This window comes from Panthera tigris, chromosome C2, assembly GCF_018350195.1.
Source record: "Panthera tigris isolate Pti1 chromosome C2, P.tigris_Pti1_mat1.1, whole genome shotgun sequence".
NCBI classification, from domain to species: domain Eukaryota; kingdom Metazoa; phylum Chordata; class Mammalia; order Carnivora; family Felidae; genus Panthera; species Panthera tigris.
The window spans coordinates 70,942,951-70,958,172 of NC_056668.1; the positions used below are offsets into that span (position 1 = coordinate 70,942,951).

Below are 15,222 nucleotides of genomic sequence, written 5' to 3' on the forward strand. Positions count from 1 at the left end.
CCATTCAGCCCATCCCCCCTCCCACAACCCCTCCTGTATCCCTCAGTTTGTTCTCCATATCTTTGAGTCTCTTCTGTTTTGTCCCCTTCCCTGTTTTTTATATTATTTTTGTTTCCCTTCCCTTATGTTCATCTGTTTTGTCTCTTAAATTCCTCATATGAATGAAGTCATATGATATCTGTCTTTCTCTGACTAATTTCACTTAGCATAATACCCTCCAGTTCCGTTCACATAGTTGCAAATGGCAAGATTTCATTCTTTTTGATTGCTGAGTAATACTCTGTTGTATATATATACCACGTCTGCTTTATCCATTCATCCATCGATGGACATTTGGGCTCTTTCCATACTTTGGCTATTGTCCATAATGCTGCTATAAACATGGGGGTTCATGTGTCCCTTCGAAACAGCATGCCTGTATCCCTTGGATAAATGCCTAGTAGTGCAATTGTTGGGTCATAGGGTAGTTTTATTTTTAGTTTTTTGAGGAACCTCCATACTGTTTTCCAGAGTGGCTGCACCAGCTTGCATTCCCACCAACAATGCAAAAGAGATCCTCTTTCTCTGCATCCTCGCCAACATCTGCTGTTGGCTGAGTTGTTAATGTTAGCCATTCTGACAGGTGTGAGGTAGTATCTCATTGTGGTTTTGATTTGTATTTCCCTGATGATGAGTGATGTTGAGCATTTTTTCATGTGTCGGTTGGCCATCTGAATGTCTTCCTTGGAGAAGTGTCTATTCATATCTTTTGCCCATTTCTTCACTGGATTATTTGTTTTTTGGGTGTTGAGTTTGATAAGTTCTTTATAGATTTTGGATACTAACCCTTTATCTGATATGTCATTTGCAAATATCTTCTCCCATTCTGTCAGTTGCCTTTTAGTTTTGCTGATTGTTTCCTTTGCTGTGCAGAAGCTTTTCATTGTGATGAGGTCCCAGTTGTTCATTTTTGCTTTTGTTTCCTTTGCCTCCAGAGACATGTTGAGTAAGAAGTTGCTGTGGGCAAGATCAAAGAGGTTTTTGCCTGCTTTCTCCTCAAGGATTTTGATGGCTTCCTGTCTTACATCGAGGTCTTTCATCCATTTTGAGTTTTTGTGTATGGTGTAAGAAAGTGGTCCAGGTTCATTTTTCTGCATGTTTCTGTCCAGTTTTCCCAGCACCACTTGCTGAAGAGACTGTCTTTATTTCATTGGATATTCTTTCCTTTGGATATTCTGTGCTTTGTCAAAGATTAGTTTGCCATACGTTTGTGAGTCCATTTCTGGGTTCTCTATTCTGTTCCATTGATTTGAGTGTCTGTTCCTGTGCCAGTACCATACTGTCTTGATGATTACAGCTTTGTAGTATAGCTTGAAGTCTGGGATTGTAATGCCTCCTGCTTTGGTTTTCTTTTTCAAGATTGCTTTGGCTATTCGGGGTCTTTTATGGTTCCATACAAATTTTAGGATTATTTGTTTTAGCTCTGTGAAGAATGCTGGTGTTACTTTGATAGAGATTGCATTGAATATGTAGATTGCTTTGGGTAGTATTGAGATTTTAACAATATTTTTTCTTCCTATCCAGGAGCATGGAATCTTTTCCCATTTTTTTGTGTCTTCTTCAATTTCTTTCATAAGCTTTCTATAGTTTTGAGTGTACAGATTTTTCACCTCTTTGGTTAGATTTATTCCTAGGTATTTTATGGTTTTTTGTGCAACTGTAAATGGGATCAATTCCTTGATTTCTCTTTCTGTCGCTTCATTGTTGGTGTATAGGAATGCAACCGATTTCTGTGCATTGATTTTATATCCTGCAACTTTGCTGAACTCATGAATCAGCTCTAGCAGTTTTTTGGTGGAATCTTTTGGGTTTTCCATATAGAGTATCATGTCATCTGTGAAGAGTGAAAGTTTGACCTCCTCCTGGCCAATTTGGATGCCTTTTATTTCTTTGTGTTTTCTGATTGCAGAGGCTAAGATTTCTAATACTATGTTGAATAACAGCGGAGAGAGTGAACATCCCTGTCTTGTTCCTGACCTTAGCTGGAAAGCTCTCAGTTTTTCCCCATTGAGGATGATATTAGCATTGGGTCATTCATATATGGCTTTTATGATCTCGAGGTATGATCCTTCTATTCTTACTTTCTTGAGGGTTTTTATCAAGAAAGGATGCTGTATTTTGTCAAATGCTTTCTCTGTATCTATTGAGAGGATCATATAGTTCTTGTCCTTTCTTTTATTGATGTGACGAATCACGTTAATTGTTCTGTGGATATTGAACCAGCCCTGCATCCCAGGTATAAATCCCACTTGGTCGTGGTGAATAATTTTTTTAATGTATTGTTGGATCCAGTTGGCTAATATCTTTTTTTGAGGATTTTTGAATCCATGTTCATCAGGGAAATTGGTCTATAGTTCTCCTTTTTAGTGGGGTCTCTGTCTGGTTTTGGAATCAAGGTAATGCTGGCTTCATAGAAAGAGTTTGGAAGTTTTCTTTCCATTTCTATTTTTTGGAACAGTTTCAAGAGAATAGGTGTTAATTCTTCCTTAAATGTTTGGTAGAATTCCCCTGGAAAGCCATCTGGCCCTGGACTCTTGTTATTTGGCAGATTTTTGATTACTAATTCGATTTCCTTACTGGTTATGGGTCTGTTCAAATTTTCTATTTCTTCCTGTTTCAGTTTTGGTAGTGTATATGTTTCTAGGAACTTGTCCATTTCTTCCAGATTACCCATTTTATTGGCATACAATTGCTCATAATATTCTCTTATTATTGTTTTTATTTCTGTTGTGTTGGTTGTGATCTCTCCTCTTTCATTCTTGATTTTATTTATTTGGGTCATTTCCTTTTTCTTCTTGATCAAATTGGCTAGTGGTTTATCAATTTTGTTAATTCTTTCAAAGAACCAGCTTCTGGTTTCATTGATCTGTTCTACTGTTTTTTTGTTTTTTTTTGTTTCGATAGCATTAATTTCTGCTCTAATCTTTATTATTTCCTGTCTTCTGCTGGTTTTGGGTTTTATTTGCTGTTCTTTTTCCAGCTCCTTAAGGCGTAAGGTTAGGTTGTGTATCTGAGATCTTTCTCCTTCTTTAGGAAAGCCTGGATTGCTATATACTTTCCTCTTATGACTGCCTTTGCTGTGTCCCAGAGGTTATGGGTTGTGGTGTTATCATTTTCATTGACTTCCATATACTTTTTAGTTTCCTCTTTAACTGCTTGGTTAGCCCATTCATTCTTTAGTAGGATGTTCTTCAGTCTCCAAGTATTTGTTACCTTTCCAAATTTTTTCTTGTGGTTGATTTCGAGTTTCATAGCGTTGTGCTCTGAAAATATGCACGGTATAATCTCGATCTCTTTGTACTTACTTAGGGCTCCCAGTATGTGGTCTATACTGGAGAACATTCCATGTGCACTGGAGAAGAATGTATATTCTGCTGCTTTAGAATGAAATGTTCTGAATATATCTGTTAAGTCCATCTGGTCCAGTGTGTCATTCCAAGCCATTGTTTCCTTGTTGATTTTTTGATTAGATGATCTGTCCATTGCTGTGAGTGGGGTGTTGAAGTCTCCTACTATTATGGTATTACTATCAATGAGTTGCTTTATGTTTGTGATTAATTGATTTATATATTTGGGTGCTCTCACATTTGGCGCATAAATGTTTATAATTGTTAGGTCTTCTTGGTGGATAGACCCCTTGATTATGATATAATGCCCTTCTGCATCTCTTGATACAGTCTTTATTTTAAAGTCTAGATTGTCTGATATAAATATGGCTACACCAGCTTTCTTTTGTTGACCATTAGCATGATAGATGGTTCTCCATCCCCTTATTTTCAATCTGAAGGTGTCTTTAGGTCTAAAGTGGGTCTCTTGTAAACAGCATATAGATGAATCTTTTTTTCTTATCCATTCTGTTACCCTATGTCCTTTGATTGGAGCATTGAGTCCATTGACATTTAAAGTGAGTACTGAAAGAATGAATTTATTGCCATTTTGATGCTTGTAGAGTTGTAGTTTCTGGTGGTGTTCTCTGGTCCTTTCTAATCTTTGTTGCTTTTCATATATATATATATATATTTTTTTTTTTTTTTTCCATCTTTTCTCCCCTCAGAGAGTCCCCCTTAAAATTTCTTGAAGGGCTGGTTTAGTGGTCAAAAACTCCTTTAGTTTTTGTCTGGGAAACTTTTAATCTCTCCTTCTATTTTGAATGACAGCCTTGCTGGATAAAGAATTCTTGGCTGCATATTTTTCTGATTCAGCACATTGAATATATCCTGCCACTCCTTTCTGGGCTGCCAAGTTTCTGTGGATAGGTCTGCTGCAAACCTGATCTGTCTTCCCTTGTAAGTTAAGGACTTTTTTTTCCATTGCTTCTTTCATGATTCTCTCCTTGCCTGAGTATTTTGTGAATTTGACTATGACATGCTTGTTGATGGTCGGTTTTTGTTGAATCTAATGGGGGTTCTCTGTCCTTCCTGGATTTTGATGTCTGTGTCTTTACCCAGGTTAGGAAAGTTTTTGGCTATGATTTGCTCACATAACCCTTCTACCCCTATTTCTCTCTCTTCTGGGACCCCTATGATTCTGATGTTGTTCCTTTTTAATGGATCACTGATTTCTCTAATTCTTAAATCGTGCTCTTTTGCCTTAATCTCCCTCTTTTTTTTCCTGCTTCATTATTCTCTATAAGTTTGTCCTCTATATCGCTGATTCTCTGTTCTGCCTTGTCCATCCTTGCTGCCACTGCATCCATCCGTGATTGCAGCTCAGTTATAGCATTTTAAATTTCATTCTATTTTTTACTTCTTTTATCTCTGCAGAGAGGGATTCTAATCTATTTTTGACTCCAGCTAGTATTATTATTATCGTGATTCTAAATTCTGGTTCAGACATCTTGCTTATATCTGTGTTGGTTAAATCCCTGCCTGTTGTTTCTTTGTGCTCTTTCTTTTGGGGTGAATTCCTTCGTTTTGTAATTTTGAAGGAAGAAAAGGAATTAATGAGGAAAAATTAAAATTAAAAAAAATTAAAATTAAAAAATATGAAAATTAAACACACACACACACACACACACACACACAAATCTAATAAATGATGCTAGATCCTATGTGTGTTTTGGTCTGCGTGTTGAAAGTGGTTTGACAGATTAGGGAAAAAAAAGAGAGGGGGAGAAAAAAAAAGGAAATCATTTGAGAATTTTAAAAAATGAATACACTGAAGTAGACTAAAATGAGATGATGAGAGTAAGATAGAATTTGAAAAAATTTACAGAAAAGCAAAAAATATAGTAAAAAAAATTAGAGAAAAATATTTTTAATAGAAATTGAAAGTAAAAATGAAGTTTTTCACTTTCTGCATTCAAGAAAAAGAAAAGAAAAAAAGAGAAAAAAGAAAAAGAAAATAAAAATAAGGAAATCATTTGAAAATGTGAAAAGGTGAATACACTGAAGTAGACTAAAATAGAATGATGGAAGTAAGATAGAATTTGAAAAAATTTACACAAAAGTAAAAAATATAGTAGAAAATTTAAATAAAAAATTTTTAATAAAAATTGAAAATAAAAGTGAATTTTTTTCTCTTTCTGTATTCAAGAAAAAGAATAGTGCAAAAGAGAAAAAAAGAAAGAAAATTGAATAGATGGACCTGCTAACAGATTGAAATAGGACTGAAATTACTTCATTTTCCCTTAGAAGTCAGACTATGTAGTGCTTTATAGTCCATAAACTAAGTAGGCGGTGAGACTACACGGTGTAGTGTTCTTGAAGAGCCAAGTTGGCCCAGTTGGGCGGGGCTCAGTGTAACAGCTCTGCTCTCCACTAGATGGCGCTGCTAGCCTACTGGGGTGGATTGTTGCAGTGCTCATAGGTGCGTACGCGCATGCGCGGGAGTGGCGAAAATGGCGTCACTCAGCTATCAGTCTCTAGTATGGAAACTCTGTTCTCTCTGATCAGCAATCTCGCACCCGTCCTCTGTCTTCAGCTTTTGTCCACTACCCGCTTCTTCACTGTCCGTGACCAAGCCCCAGGCAGTACCTCTCTCCCGAGTTTTGTCTCAAATGAGGCTGTTTTCCCCAGCCCCTTAATTCTGAAGGACTGCGGCTTCGACCCGTTCCGCCCCTCTGCGGGAAGGTCTCCCCAGGCAACGGCCGAACGCCGGCCGCACCCAGGAAAGTTCGCCAAACCGTGCTGCTGCTGAAGCCCAGAGACTGCGGCCAGGTGCTAGCCGCCCCAGAAAAAGTTTGCGAGCTAGCGTAGCAGCAGCCTTTCAGGGATTATGGAAAATCACAACACACATCTGGCACGAGCCTTCACATCTAACGACCTTGTTCCAGCACCAGCAAATGTGGCCGTTTTCTGGGGTCTGCTGGGACCATGTGGCTTCAACAGTCTCTACCAAATGTCCTTCCAGCAGTGGAACCGTTTTTCCCCATGTGGCTGAGAACCTCCCGGACCCCACTCTGTTCCTGGGGATTCACCCTTCCCACCAGAGCACTGCCAGGTATTGAGCTGCGGAGTTGCAGCCTTTGCGCTACCCTTGTTTACAGTCTTAATGGAATTTAAACCCTCTCCTTTCTCCTTTCTCCCTTTTTAGTTTAGTCCCTGTGGCTGTTTCCAATTTTCCACTTTCTCTCCAGCTGCTTTTGGGGAGGGGTGCTTTTCCCATATTCTCCCCCACCCCAGTCTCCGTCCTCTCTCCGCCTGCAAAGGCTGCTCCCTGCCCGCCGCCGGCTTCTCTCTCCCCAAGTTCACCTCTCCGGACCACATACCTGCTGAATTCTGTGGTTCAGGTTGTGCAGATTGTTATGTTAATCCTCCAATCAGTTTTCTAGGTGTGTAGGATGGTTTAGTGTTGGTCTGGCTGTGTTTCATGGACGCGAGACACACAAAAAACTTCCATGCTGTTCCGTCATCTTGGCTCCTCTCTACACCAAATTCTTAGTTTTTCTTTTCTTGCTTTGCACTTATTTTTTTTTTAATGTTTATTTATACTTGCAAGAGAGAGAGAGACAGAGAGAGAGAGAGAGACTGAGCACAAGGGGCAGAGAGAGGCACACAGAGTCTGAAGTAGGTTCCAGGCTCTGAGCTGTCAGCACAGAGCCCGACATGGGGCTTGAACTCACAAACTGTGAGATCATGACCTGAGCTGAAGGTGGATACTTAACCAACTGAGCCACCTAAGCACCCGTGGAGTTATTTGAATTGGGGATACCTGATAAAGTGGATAATTTCATCTTAACTATCCACATATAAGGACATACATGTACATGCAGTGCTGATTACTGTTATTGGAAATCAAAAATTTTGCAAAATATAGGCTATACCAATTAGAAGCATTTGGGAATTAAAGTGTGTAATTGTGCTTGTGTGTGTGTGTGTGTGTGTGTGTGTGTGCGCGCGCGCACATGAGAGAGAGAATTACTGGTATTGACCAGAACTAGCAGAAGTAATGTTACCAACCAGCAAGAACCAGAAAGCCTGGAGAAAATTCTCCAGTTATTTAAGACTCAAAGGTGTGTGTATATGAGGTGAAAAGGCCACATATTTCATGAAGACAAAGGTAGGTATGTACCTAAACAAGATAGCCTGTTTGAAGTCATCTGTGGCTCAGCACAAATTCAGAAAGCAAAATCAGAAGGCCATGGTGAGAACATGAGGTGGGACTCTTCTGACGAGAGACTTCAGCTGAAGCTCCTGCCACAGACAGTCCTTCCTTCAACCTCTGTTAAGGGGGACTGGCCACCAGTTAGTGGAAAGCAGTGAATGGTAACTGATCCCATGGGTGTGCCCCAAATTCAAATCAGTGGGCATCATTTTTTGGTAAATATTTACACTGGTATATTATGCCTGTTATCTATTATTTGCCATCCTGGTCTCTTTTTTTTTTTTTTTTTTTTTTGCTGTAATGTTTTATTTGTTTTTGAGAGAGAGAGAGAGCAGGGAAGGGGCAAAGAGAGAGGGAGACACAGAATCTGAAGCAGGCTCCAGGCTCCAAGCTGTCAGCACAGAGCCTGACAAGGGCTCGAACCCACGAACTGTGAGATCATGACCTGAGTCAAAGTTGGTCACTTAACCAACTAAGCCACCTAGGTGCCCCTGTGCTGGTCTTTAGATGCTGCCTGCCTTAAGCCCATGAGGAGTTTCTGGAAGGCTCCTTTGAGAGCAGGGAAGGATGGGCAAGTGGATCTGTGTGTCTGGCTATAAGCCCTTTAAGGTTGCCCAGTGCCCACTGAGGGTGTTCCAGTGCCTGCCGCCCACTGGGAATGGGGGTGGAGGCTTCCTCCCCTCTGCCAAACTAACGTATGCCTGGAACCCTGAAGAAGGGCCCTTCAGTTCTTTATTCCAGGTGCATGAGTGACAGAATCTAAATCACAGATCTGGAGAGTGGGCTGATGAAAATTTGCAGTTGTGTCCTTGATCTGAATGGCACCACTTACCAAGAATTCTTTTTTCTTTTTAATTTTGAATTGTTATTTTTAAGATTTTATTTTTAAATAGTATCTATACCCAGCATGGGGCTCAAACTCACAACCCCAAGATCAAGAGTCACAAGTTCTTCTGACAGAGCCAGTCAGATGCCCCAAGAGACCTTTCCTTCCCACACAGACACCTCCTTCTTTTTTCATGACAACCTTTCTCTACATCCCCAGTGCCTCAGCCATTTTGGCCAGGTTGCAGGTAAAATATAGGACACCCAGTTACATAAGAATTTCAGATAAGCAATGAATGCTTTTTAAAACATGTGTGTCCCAAACATTTCATGGGACATCTTATACTAAAAAACTTATTTGTGGTTTTTCTGAAACTCAAATTTAACTGGGCTTCCTGTATTTTCATTCTCTGAATCTGACAACCTTACTTTGAATGCCTCCTCTTCAACCAGTGTCCCCACCTCCTCTTTTTTCCCAGTCTGCGGGTTTCCTTCTCTGTAGCAAGCCCTGGAGCTTCTCTTAGGCCTTGGATATCTCCACAACCTTTGGCAGGATTGTCTGCAACACTTATTCTGTCCTCCAGCCCCCACCCGTCCGCTGTTGCCCAGTGAGAGCAGAAGAAGTTTAATGTCTGAGGATGGGATGAGGGGAGGAAGGACTTTGGGTTTGAGTGGGTTTGCCCCCCATTTGCCACCTTGCTTTTGTTCTTTCAGGTTTCCTCTTCCCCTGCTTGATGACACACAGTATCTGTAACAACCACGTCTTGCACAGTGTGGGTCAATCCCTTGCCAAGAGTCCTGACTGGGTTTAGGATGAGATGTAATTTTTGGACCTTATGCTCAAAGCAAGCATACCCTCTCTGATCTTGGGTCACATTATAAAGTCTTCATCATATAACTTAGTTTTTGGGTTGGAATGGTCAGGGCAAGGGCCATCTCATCAGTCCACCATGTTTGTGTTACCCCTCTCCCTCCCTCCTTGTTTTACATCCCTTTCTTTCTAATTGCTGGGCACCACCCCCAGCCCACCCTGTCTCCCTGTAGTGACATATGTGCTTAATTCTTTTTGTTTAAATTTGTACAATTGCTTAAATTAATAAACTCAATTTTTTGACATAGTTTTATGTTCATAGCAAACTGAACTAAAAGTACAAAGTTTCCATATATCCCTTTTCCCCCAGCACACTTACAACCTCCCCTACTATTAACATCCCCCACCAGAGAGCATTGTTACAATCAATGAACTTACACTGAAATGTCATTATCGTCCGGAGTCCACAGTTTACATTAGGGTTCATCCTTTTTTTAAAACTGAAGTATAATTGGCATACAATATGATATTATTTTTAAGCATACAAGTTTGGGATTTGACATTTTTACATACTATGAAATGATCACCATAATAAGTCTAATAACAGACTTAATACAATATTATTATCTATATTTCCTGTGCTGTACATTACATTCCCATGAGTTATTTATTTATTTATTTATTTATTTTTTATTTTTTATTTTTTTTAATATATGAAATTTATTGTCAAATTGGTTTCCATACAACACCCAGTGCTCATCCCAAAAGGTGCCCTCCTCAATACCCATCACCCACCCTCCCCTCCCTCCCACCCCCCATCAACCCTCAGTTTGTTCTCAGTTTTTAACAGTCTCTTATGCTTTGGCTCTCTCCCACTCTAACCTCTTTTTCTTTTTTTTTTCCTTCCCCTCCCCCATGGGTTTCTGTTAAGTTTCTCAGGATCCACATAAGAGTGAAACCATATGGTATGTCTTTCTCTGTATGGCTTATTTCACTTAGCATAATACTCTCCAGTTCCATCCACGTTGCTACAAAGGGCCATATTTCATTCTTTCTCATTGCCACGTAGTATTCCATTGTGTATATAAACCACAATTTCTTTATCCATTCATCAGTTGATGGACATTTAGGCTCTTTCCATAATTTGGCTATTGTTGAGAGTGCTGCTATAAACATTGGGGTACAAGTGCCCCTATGCATCAGTACTCCTGTATCCCTTGGAAAAATTCCTAGCAGTGCTATTGCTGGGTCATAGGATAGGTCTATTTTTAATTTTCTGAGGAACCTCCACACGAGTTATTTATTTTATAACTGGAAGTTTCTACCTCTTGATCCTCTTCACCCATTTTGCCCACCCTTCAGAGCCCCTCTCCTCTGGTGTGTGATTTTGGCTATAGGGTTTTTAAAATCAAGCTGAGGAAGTTCCCCTCTATTTCCAGCTTGCCAAGAATTTTGGTGTTTGAGTTTGTCAAATGTTTTTTTCTACAACTATTGGTATAATCACACGATTTTTTTTCTTCTGTTGATGTGATAGATTACACCAATTGATTTTTTAAAAATGTTTATTTATTTATTTTGAGAGACAGTAAGAGAGGGCTCAAGCAGAGGAGGGGCAGAGAGAGAGGGAGAGAGAGAATCTCAAGCAGTGTCTATGCCATCAGCACAGAGCCTGACATGGGGCTCAATCTCATGAACCATGATTTCATGATCTGAGCCAAAATCGAGTTGGATGCTTAACCACTGAACCACCCAAGTACCCCTTAATTGATTTTTGAATATTGAATCAGCCTTGCACACCTGGAATAAATCCCACTTGGTCATGGCATATAATTCTTTTTATTCATTGTTGGATTTTATTTGTTAATGTTTTGTTGAAGTTTTTTAAATCTATGTTCATGAGAGATATTGCTGTATAGTTTTTTTTTTTTCTATGATTTTTTTCTGGGTTTGGTATTAAGGTAATGCTGGCTTCATAGAATGACTTAGGAAGTATTCCCTCCACTTCAATCTTTTGAAAGAGATTATAGAGAACTGGTAGAATTTCTTCCTGAAATGTTTGGTAGAATTCACCAGTGAATCTATTTAGCTATATGCTTAATTCTTGATAAATTAATGCTAGGATTAAATAAGTTTTTTGTTTTTTTTTTAAGTAGGCTCTATGCCCAATGTGGGGCTTGAACTCACAGCCCCAAGACCAAGAGTCTTATGCTCTACTGACTGAGCCATACAGGCACCCCAAATAAAAGTGGTTTCATAAGGAGCTTTGATTACACTTTGGGGTGCTTGAGGATAAAGCCACAACTTTGTACATATGGGAGAGGCCTTGCCTACTGGGAGTAGTCATTCTCTGTGAAAAGCAGACAGTGCGGAGTCTCTGTTCAGATCAAAGATCATGTTTCTCCTGAACTTCCTGCAACACCACTTCCTTACCAACAAAGGTGAGCCTGAGCACCAGGTTTGTGTCATGTGACCTCCTTTCCTACCCTTTGGCCACACTAGTTTGGACCACTGATGGACAATTGACATAAACTGGACTAATCAGATTCTCCCTTCAGAGATTTGGGATTTAGGACCAAGAGGTCCAGTTTCTACAATAGAGTTGGAATTGAGGTATTTGAGACACGGGAATTGTGGACCCATTTATTGTTGGACGTGTTACACCAGATAGGTGTGAAATTCTGCCTGCTAGGAGAGAAGTGTGAGGTCAAAACTGGTCAGGTTGCTGGGAGCAAGCAGAGTGGGGCCAAGGGACTGTGGGGTGGAGAGGCTCAGAAGACTCATTGGGGCTCAGGAAAGGACAGAGATCGTATATGAGGGATTGGGTGCTTCAGGTCTAAGGAGGGGGTTGGTGGCCTGCTTCTCAAGGAGGGGAGCTGGAACAGTTTAATCCCTCCTGCAGGGAACACAGGCAGTGGGGGACAGGAACCAGACAGGTAAAGGCACAGAGTGTATTTATCCTCTCAGAACTGATGGACAGAGACTAGCAAGGCAGGGAGGGTTCATAGGTGAGTCCGGGCTACTCCATATGGGGTATCTCAACCATCCTCCTCCGAAAACCAGGCTTTGGCTTGTGTTCTTTTCCTCAGGGGAAGAAAGTGATGTGGGGGCTGAAGCAAGGATTCACCTGGGTGGAGCAACAAGCTTCCCAACAGAGTAGCTGAGGGCTGAAGCAGGACTGGGTCCAATCCACCTCTTCTCCTCCACTCCCTGTGCCTCACCCTTCAGACCCCTGAGAAAAACCACAAGTGGAATCCATGGCTTGGGAAACAAAAAAGTCAGAAGGATTTTACTTAAATAGACTTTAATTAGAAGTAAATTGGAGTTTTGTATACAAATGCATTTTGGATTTTAACTGAGACATTATTAACTCTGATGTGTGTGTATGTAAGTCAGTGTCCTTCTTGCAGGTATGTATGTGTAAGAATCCATCCTTTAAGTAGGTGGTCTTTATGGCCCTTTCTGTCTGCCTCTGTGTCTACTGAAAAGGTGTGCTATTGTCTTTATTATTACTCATTCCCTTGAAGAGTTCTGAATCACCTTCAGGCACCTTCCTTTTCCCAGTCTCCTCAAAGCCAAGGTACTGGTCAAAACGTGGGTGAGGCTGGGATGGGTCCTGAAGTATCTTAGGCCCCAGCTACCCCTTTGGGGTGAGGCCTCAGCTTTCTGTGTCCAGAGGGTAGGAGTACTGGTTCCTGGGGTAGCACCAGAAGCGCAGGACCACAAACACCACCGCCCCCAGCAGCAAGAGGGCTCCCAGTGCTCCAAAGAGGATCCCGAAGAAGGCGCCAAGCTTCATGCTCAGGTGCTCACAGCGTTCGCCCCAGGGCGTGTAGATGGAGAAGGGCACACAGCTGGGGACAGAGAGAGAAAACATGGTCAGCAGCGGGGAGGCCCCAGGAGGTTTTCCACAACAGGCTGGGATCCCCTCTGGGGAAGGAGGCCGAGCTGAAGCCATGCCCACTGGCTAGCGGAGGCTGGAGGGGGTGAATTCACCTGGAGTCAGCTCCACCTGGCTGCAGGTGAGCACGTGCAGGCACAGCCCTGGCTTCTCCCAGCCCTCCTTGGAGGGGAGAGGGCTGGGTGGATCTGGGATTGCAATGGGCACGAGGGTAGATGCACTGATGTGACATGAGGGCCCTGGGTGGCACTGCCCTTCTCTTCCCTAGCAGGCCTGTAGGCTTAGTGCACTCCCCTCATGGGAGACCCTTAGACTGCTGATGAACTGAGGGGACTTAGGACACCAGTTGCAGAGGGCCTCCCCTGACTGGTACTCTTAAGGAGGGGCAGGGATGGACCTAGACACAAGGCAGTGGGTGCCTCTCCACAAAGAGACAGCAGAACGTCCACCCCAGAAGCAAAATCAGGTGGAAGAGGTTGCCTTTGGAACCCACATCCTGCTGCTTAACTTACTGGGTACCCTGGGCAGGTTCTTTACCTATCTCTTCCTTAAAATGCTCATAATACCAGGGCACCTGGGTGGCTCAGTTGGTTAAGCATCTGACTTTGGCTCAGGTCATGATCTCATGGTTCGTGGGTTCGAGCCCTGTGTCAGGCTCTGTGCTGACAGCTCAGAGCCTTGAACCTGCTTTGGATTCTGTGTCTCCCTTGCTCTCTGCCCCTTCCCCACTGACTCTCTCTGTCTCTCAAAAATAAACATTAAAAAAATTTTTTTTAATTATTAAAAAAAAGTTCTCATAATACCAGGGCACCTTGGTGGCCCAGTCAGTTGAACATCCAACTGACTTTTGATCTCGGCTCTGGTCATGATTTCCACACTGACAGCATGGGGCCTGCTTGGGATTCTGTTTCTCCTTCTCTCTACCCCTCCTCTGCTCATGCTCACTTTCTCTCTCTCTCTCTCTCTCTCTCTCTCTCTCTCTCTCTCTCTCTCAAAATAAAGAAATAAACTAAAAAAAAAAATGTTCATAATACCTACCCAGTAGCTAGTTTGAGTTTTAGAGGTGATATAACATCTTTATTCTCCACACAGGGTAGGCACTCACACATCTTTTCCCTGGTCGCTTTTTCTCTGATCCCCGTTTGCTCAGTTACAGAAGATACATCCTAACTTTCAGACACCACAAAATACCATGGGGTTTCTGGGCCCCTTGCAGCATCTTTGCCCAGCTCGGATTCCCCAGCACTGCCCTTCCTGCCCTCTCTCCGACTCACCTGCAACGGGGCCCTTGGGGCAGGTGCTGGCACTGGCCTCCGTGCTCACAGTAGCCCTCACTGCACGGGGACACACAGGTCAGGCCACTGTGGGGGCTGTAGACCAGGTGGTAACCCTTGTAGCCATTGCATTTGAAGTAAGTCTTCAGCATGCTCACGTTCACTGTCAGGTAGGACGCAGATGAACATGAAAGCAATCAGTAACACCAAATCTATACCGTTTCGATCAAGAATGCCGTTTTCGAGCATTTTTCCTGAGAAATATTTGGAAAAGTGCACAAATACCTATGTTCACGGAAGTCTAGAGCAGCATGGTTTATAACAGCAACAGTGTTTAATAAGAGGGATTTTGTTAATGAATATTGTGCAACCGGTAACCACCATGACAGGGAAAGTGCATTGGTTAAGGGCAGATGCTTTGAAGGAAACCAGACCTACGTTAAAATTCAAACTCTACTACTAACTAGTTGTGTGATTTGGGGGAAATTTCTTAACTCTTTCAGCCTCGATTTCCTTATCTTTTATAAGGAAACGATAATAATAGTACCTACCACGTTGTGAAAGTTAAAGGAGATAATATATACAGAATATTCAGTACGTTGCCTAACATAGTAAGCACTCAGTAAATGGTCACTATTGGTATAACATTCTGTTTAAATAAAATATAGCACACTATGCTAAAATGTGTGATAAAATATCAAATGGGAATACATACATAATACACAAAGTAATATGTTCACAGTTGTTTAAGTAATGAGGTTATCAAAACATTAGGCACGACTTTATCCTTTATTATAAACAATATTTATATTTGTGAAGATCCCTGTGTG

General features: G+C 41.6%; 1 protein-coding gene across 1 annotated transcript in view; it reads right to left on the minus strand.

Annotated features, from left to right (window-relative positions):
- Positions 1-12,544: 12,544 nt before the first annotated feature.
- The window catches only part of MUC4 (mucin 4, cell surface associated), a 49,175-nt gene continuing 46,497 nt past the window's right edge, over positions 12,545-15,222 (minus strand). The window contains exons 23-24 of the mRNA XM_042956566.1: positions 14,393-14,555; positions 12,545-13,071 (exon numbers count right to left, since the gene is read on the minus strand). Coding sequence (XP_042812500.1) covers positions 12,876-13,071; positions 14,393-14,555 — 359 coding nt within the window. The 3' untranslated portion in view covers positions 12,545-12,875. The remainder of the gene's footprint in view (positions 13,072-14,392; positions 14,556-15,222) is intronic.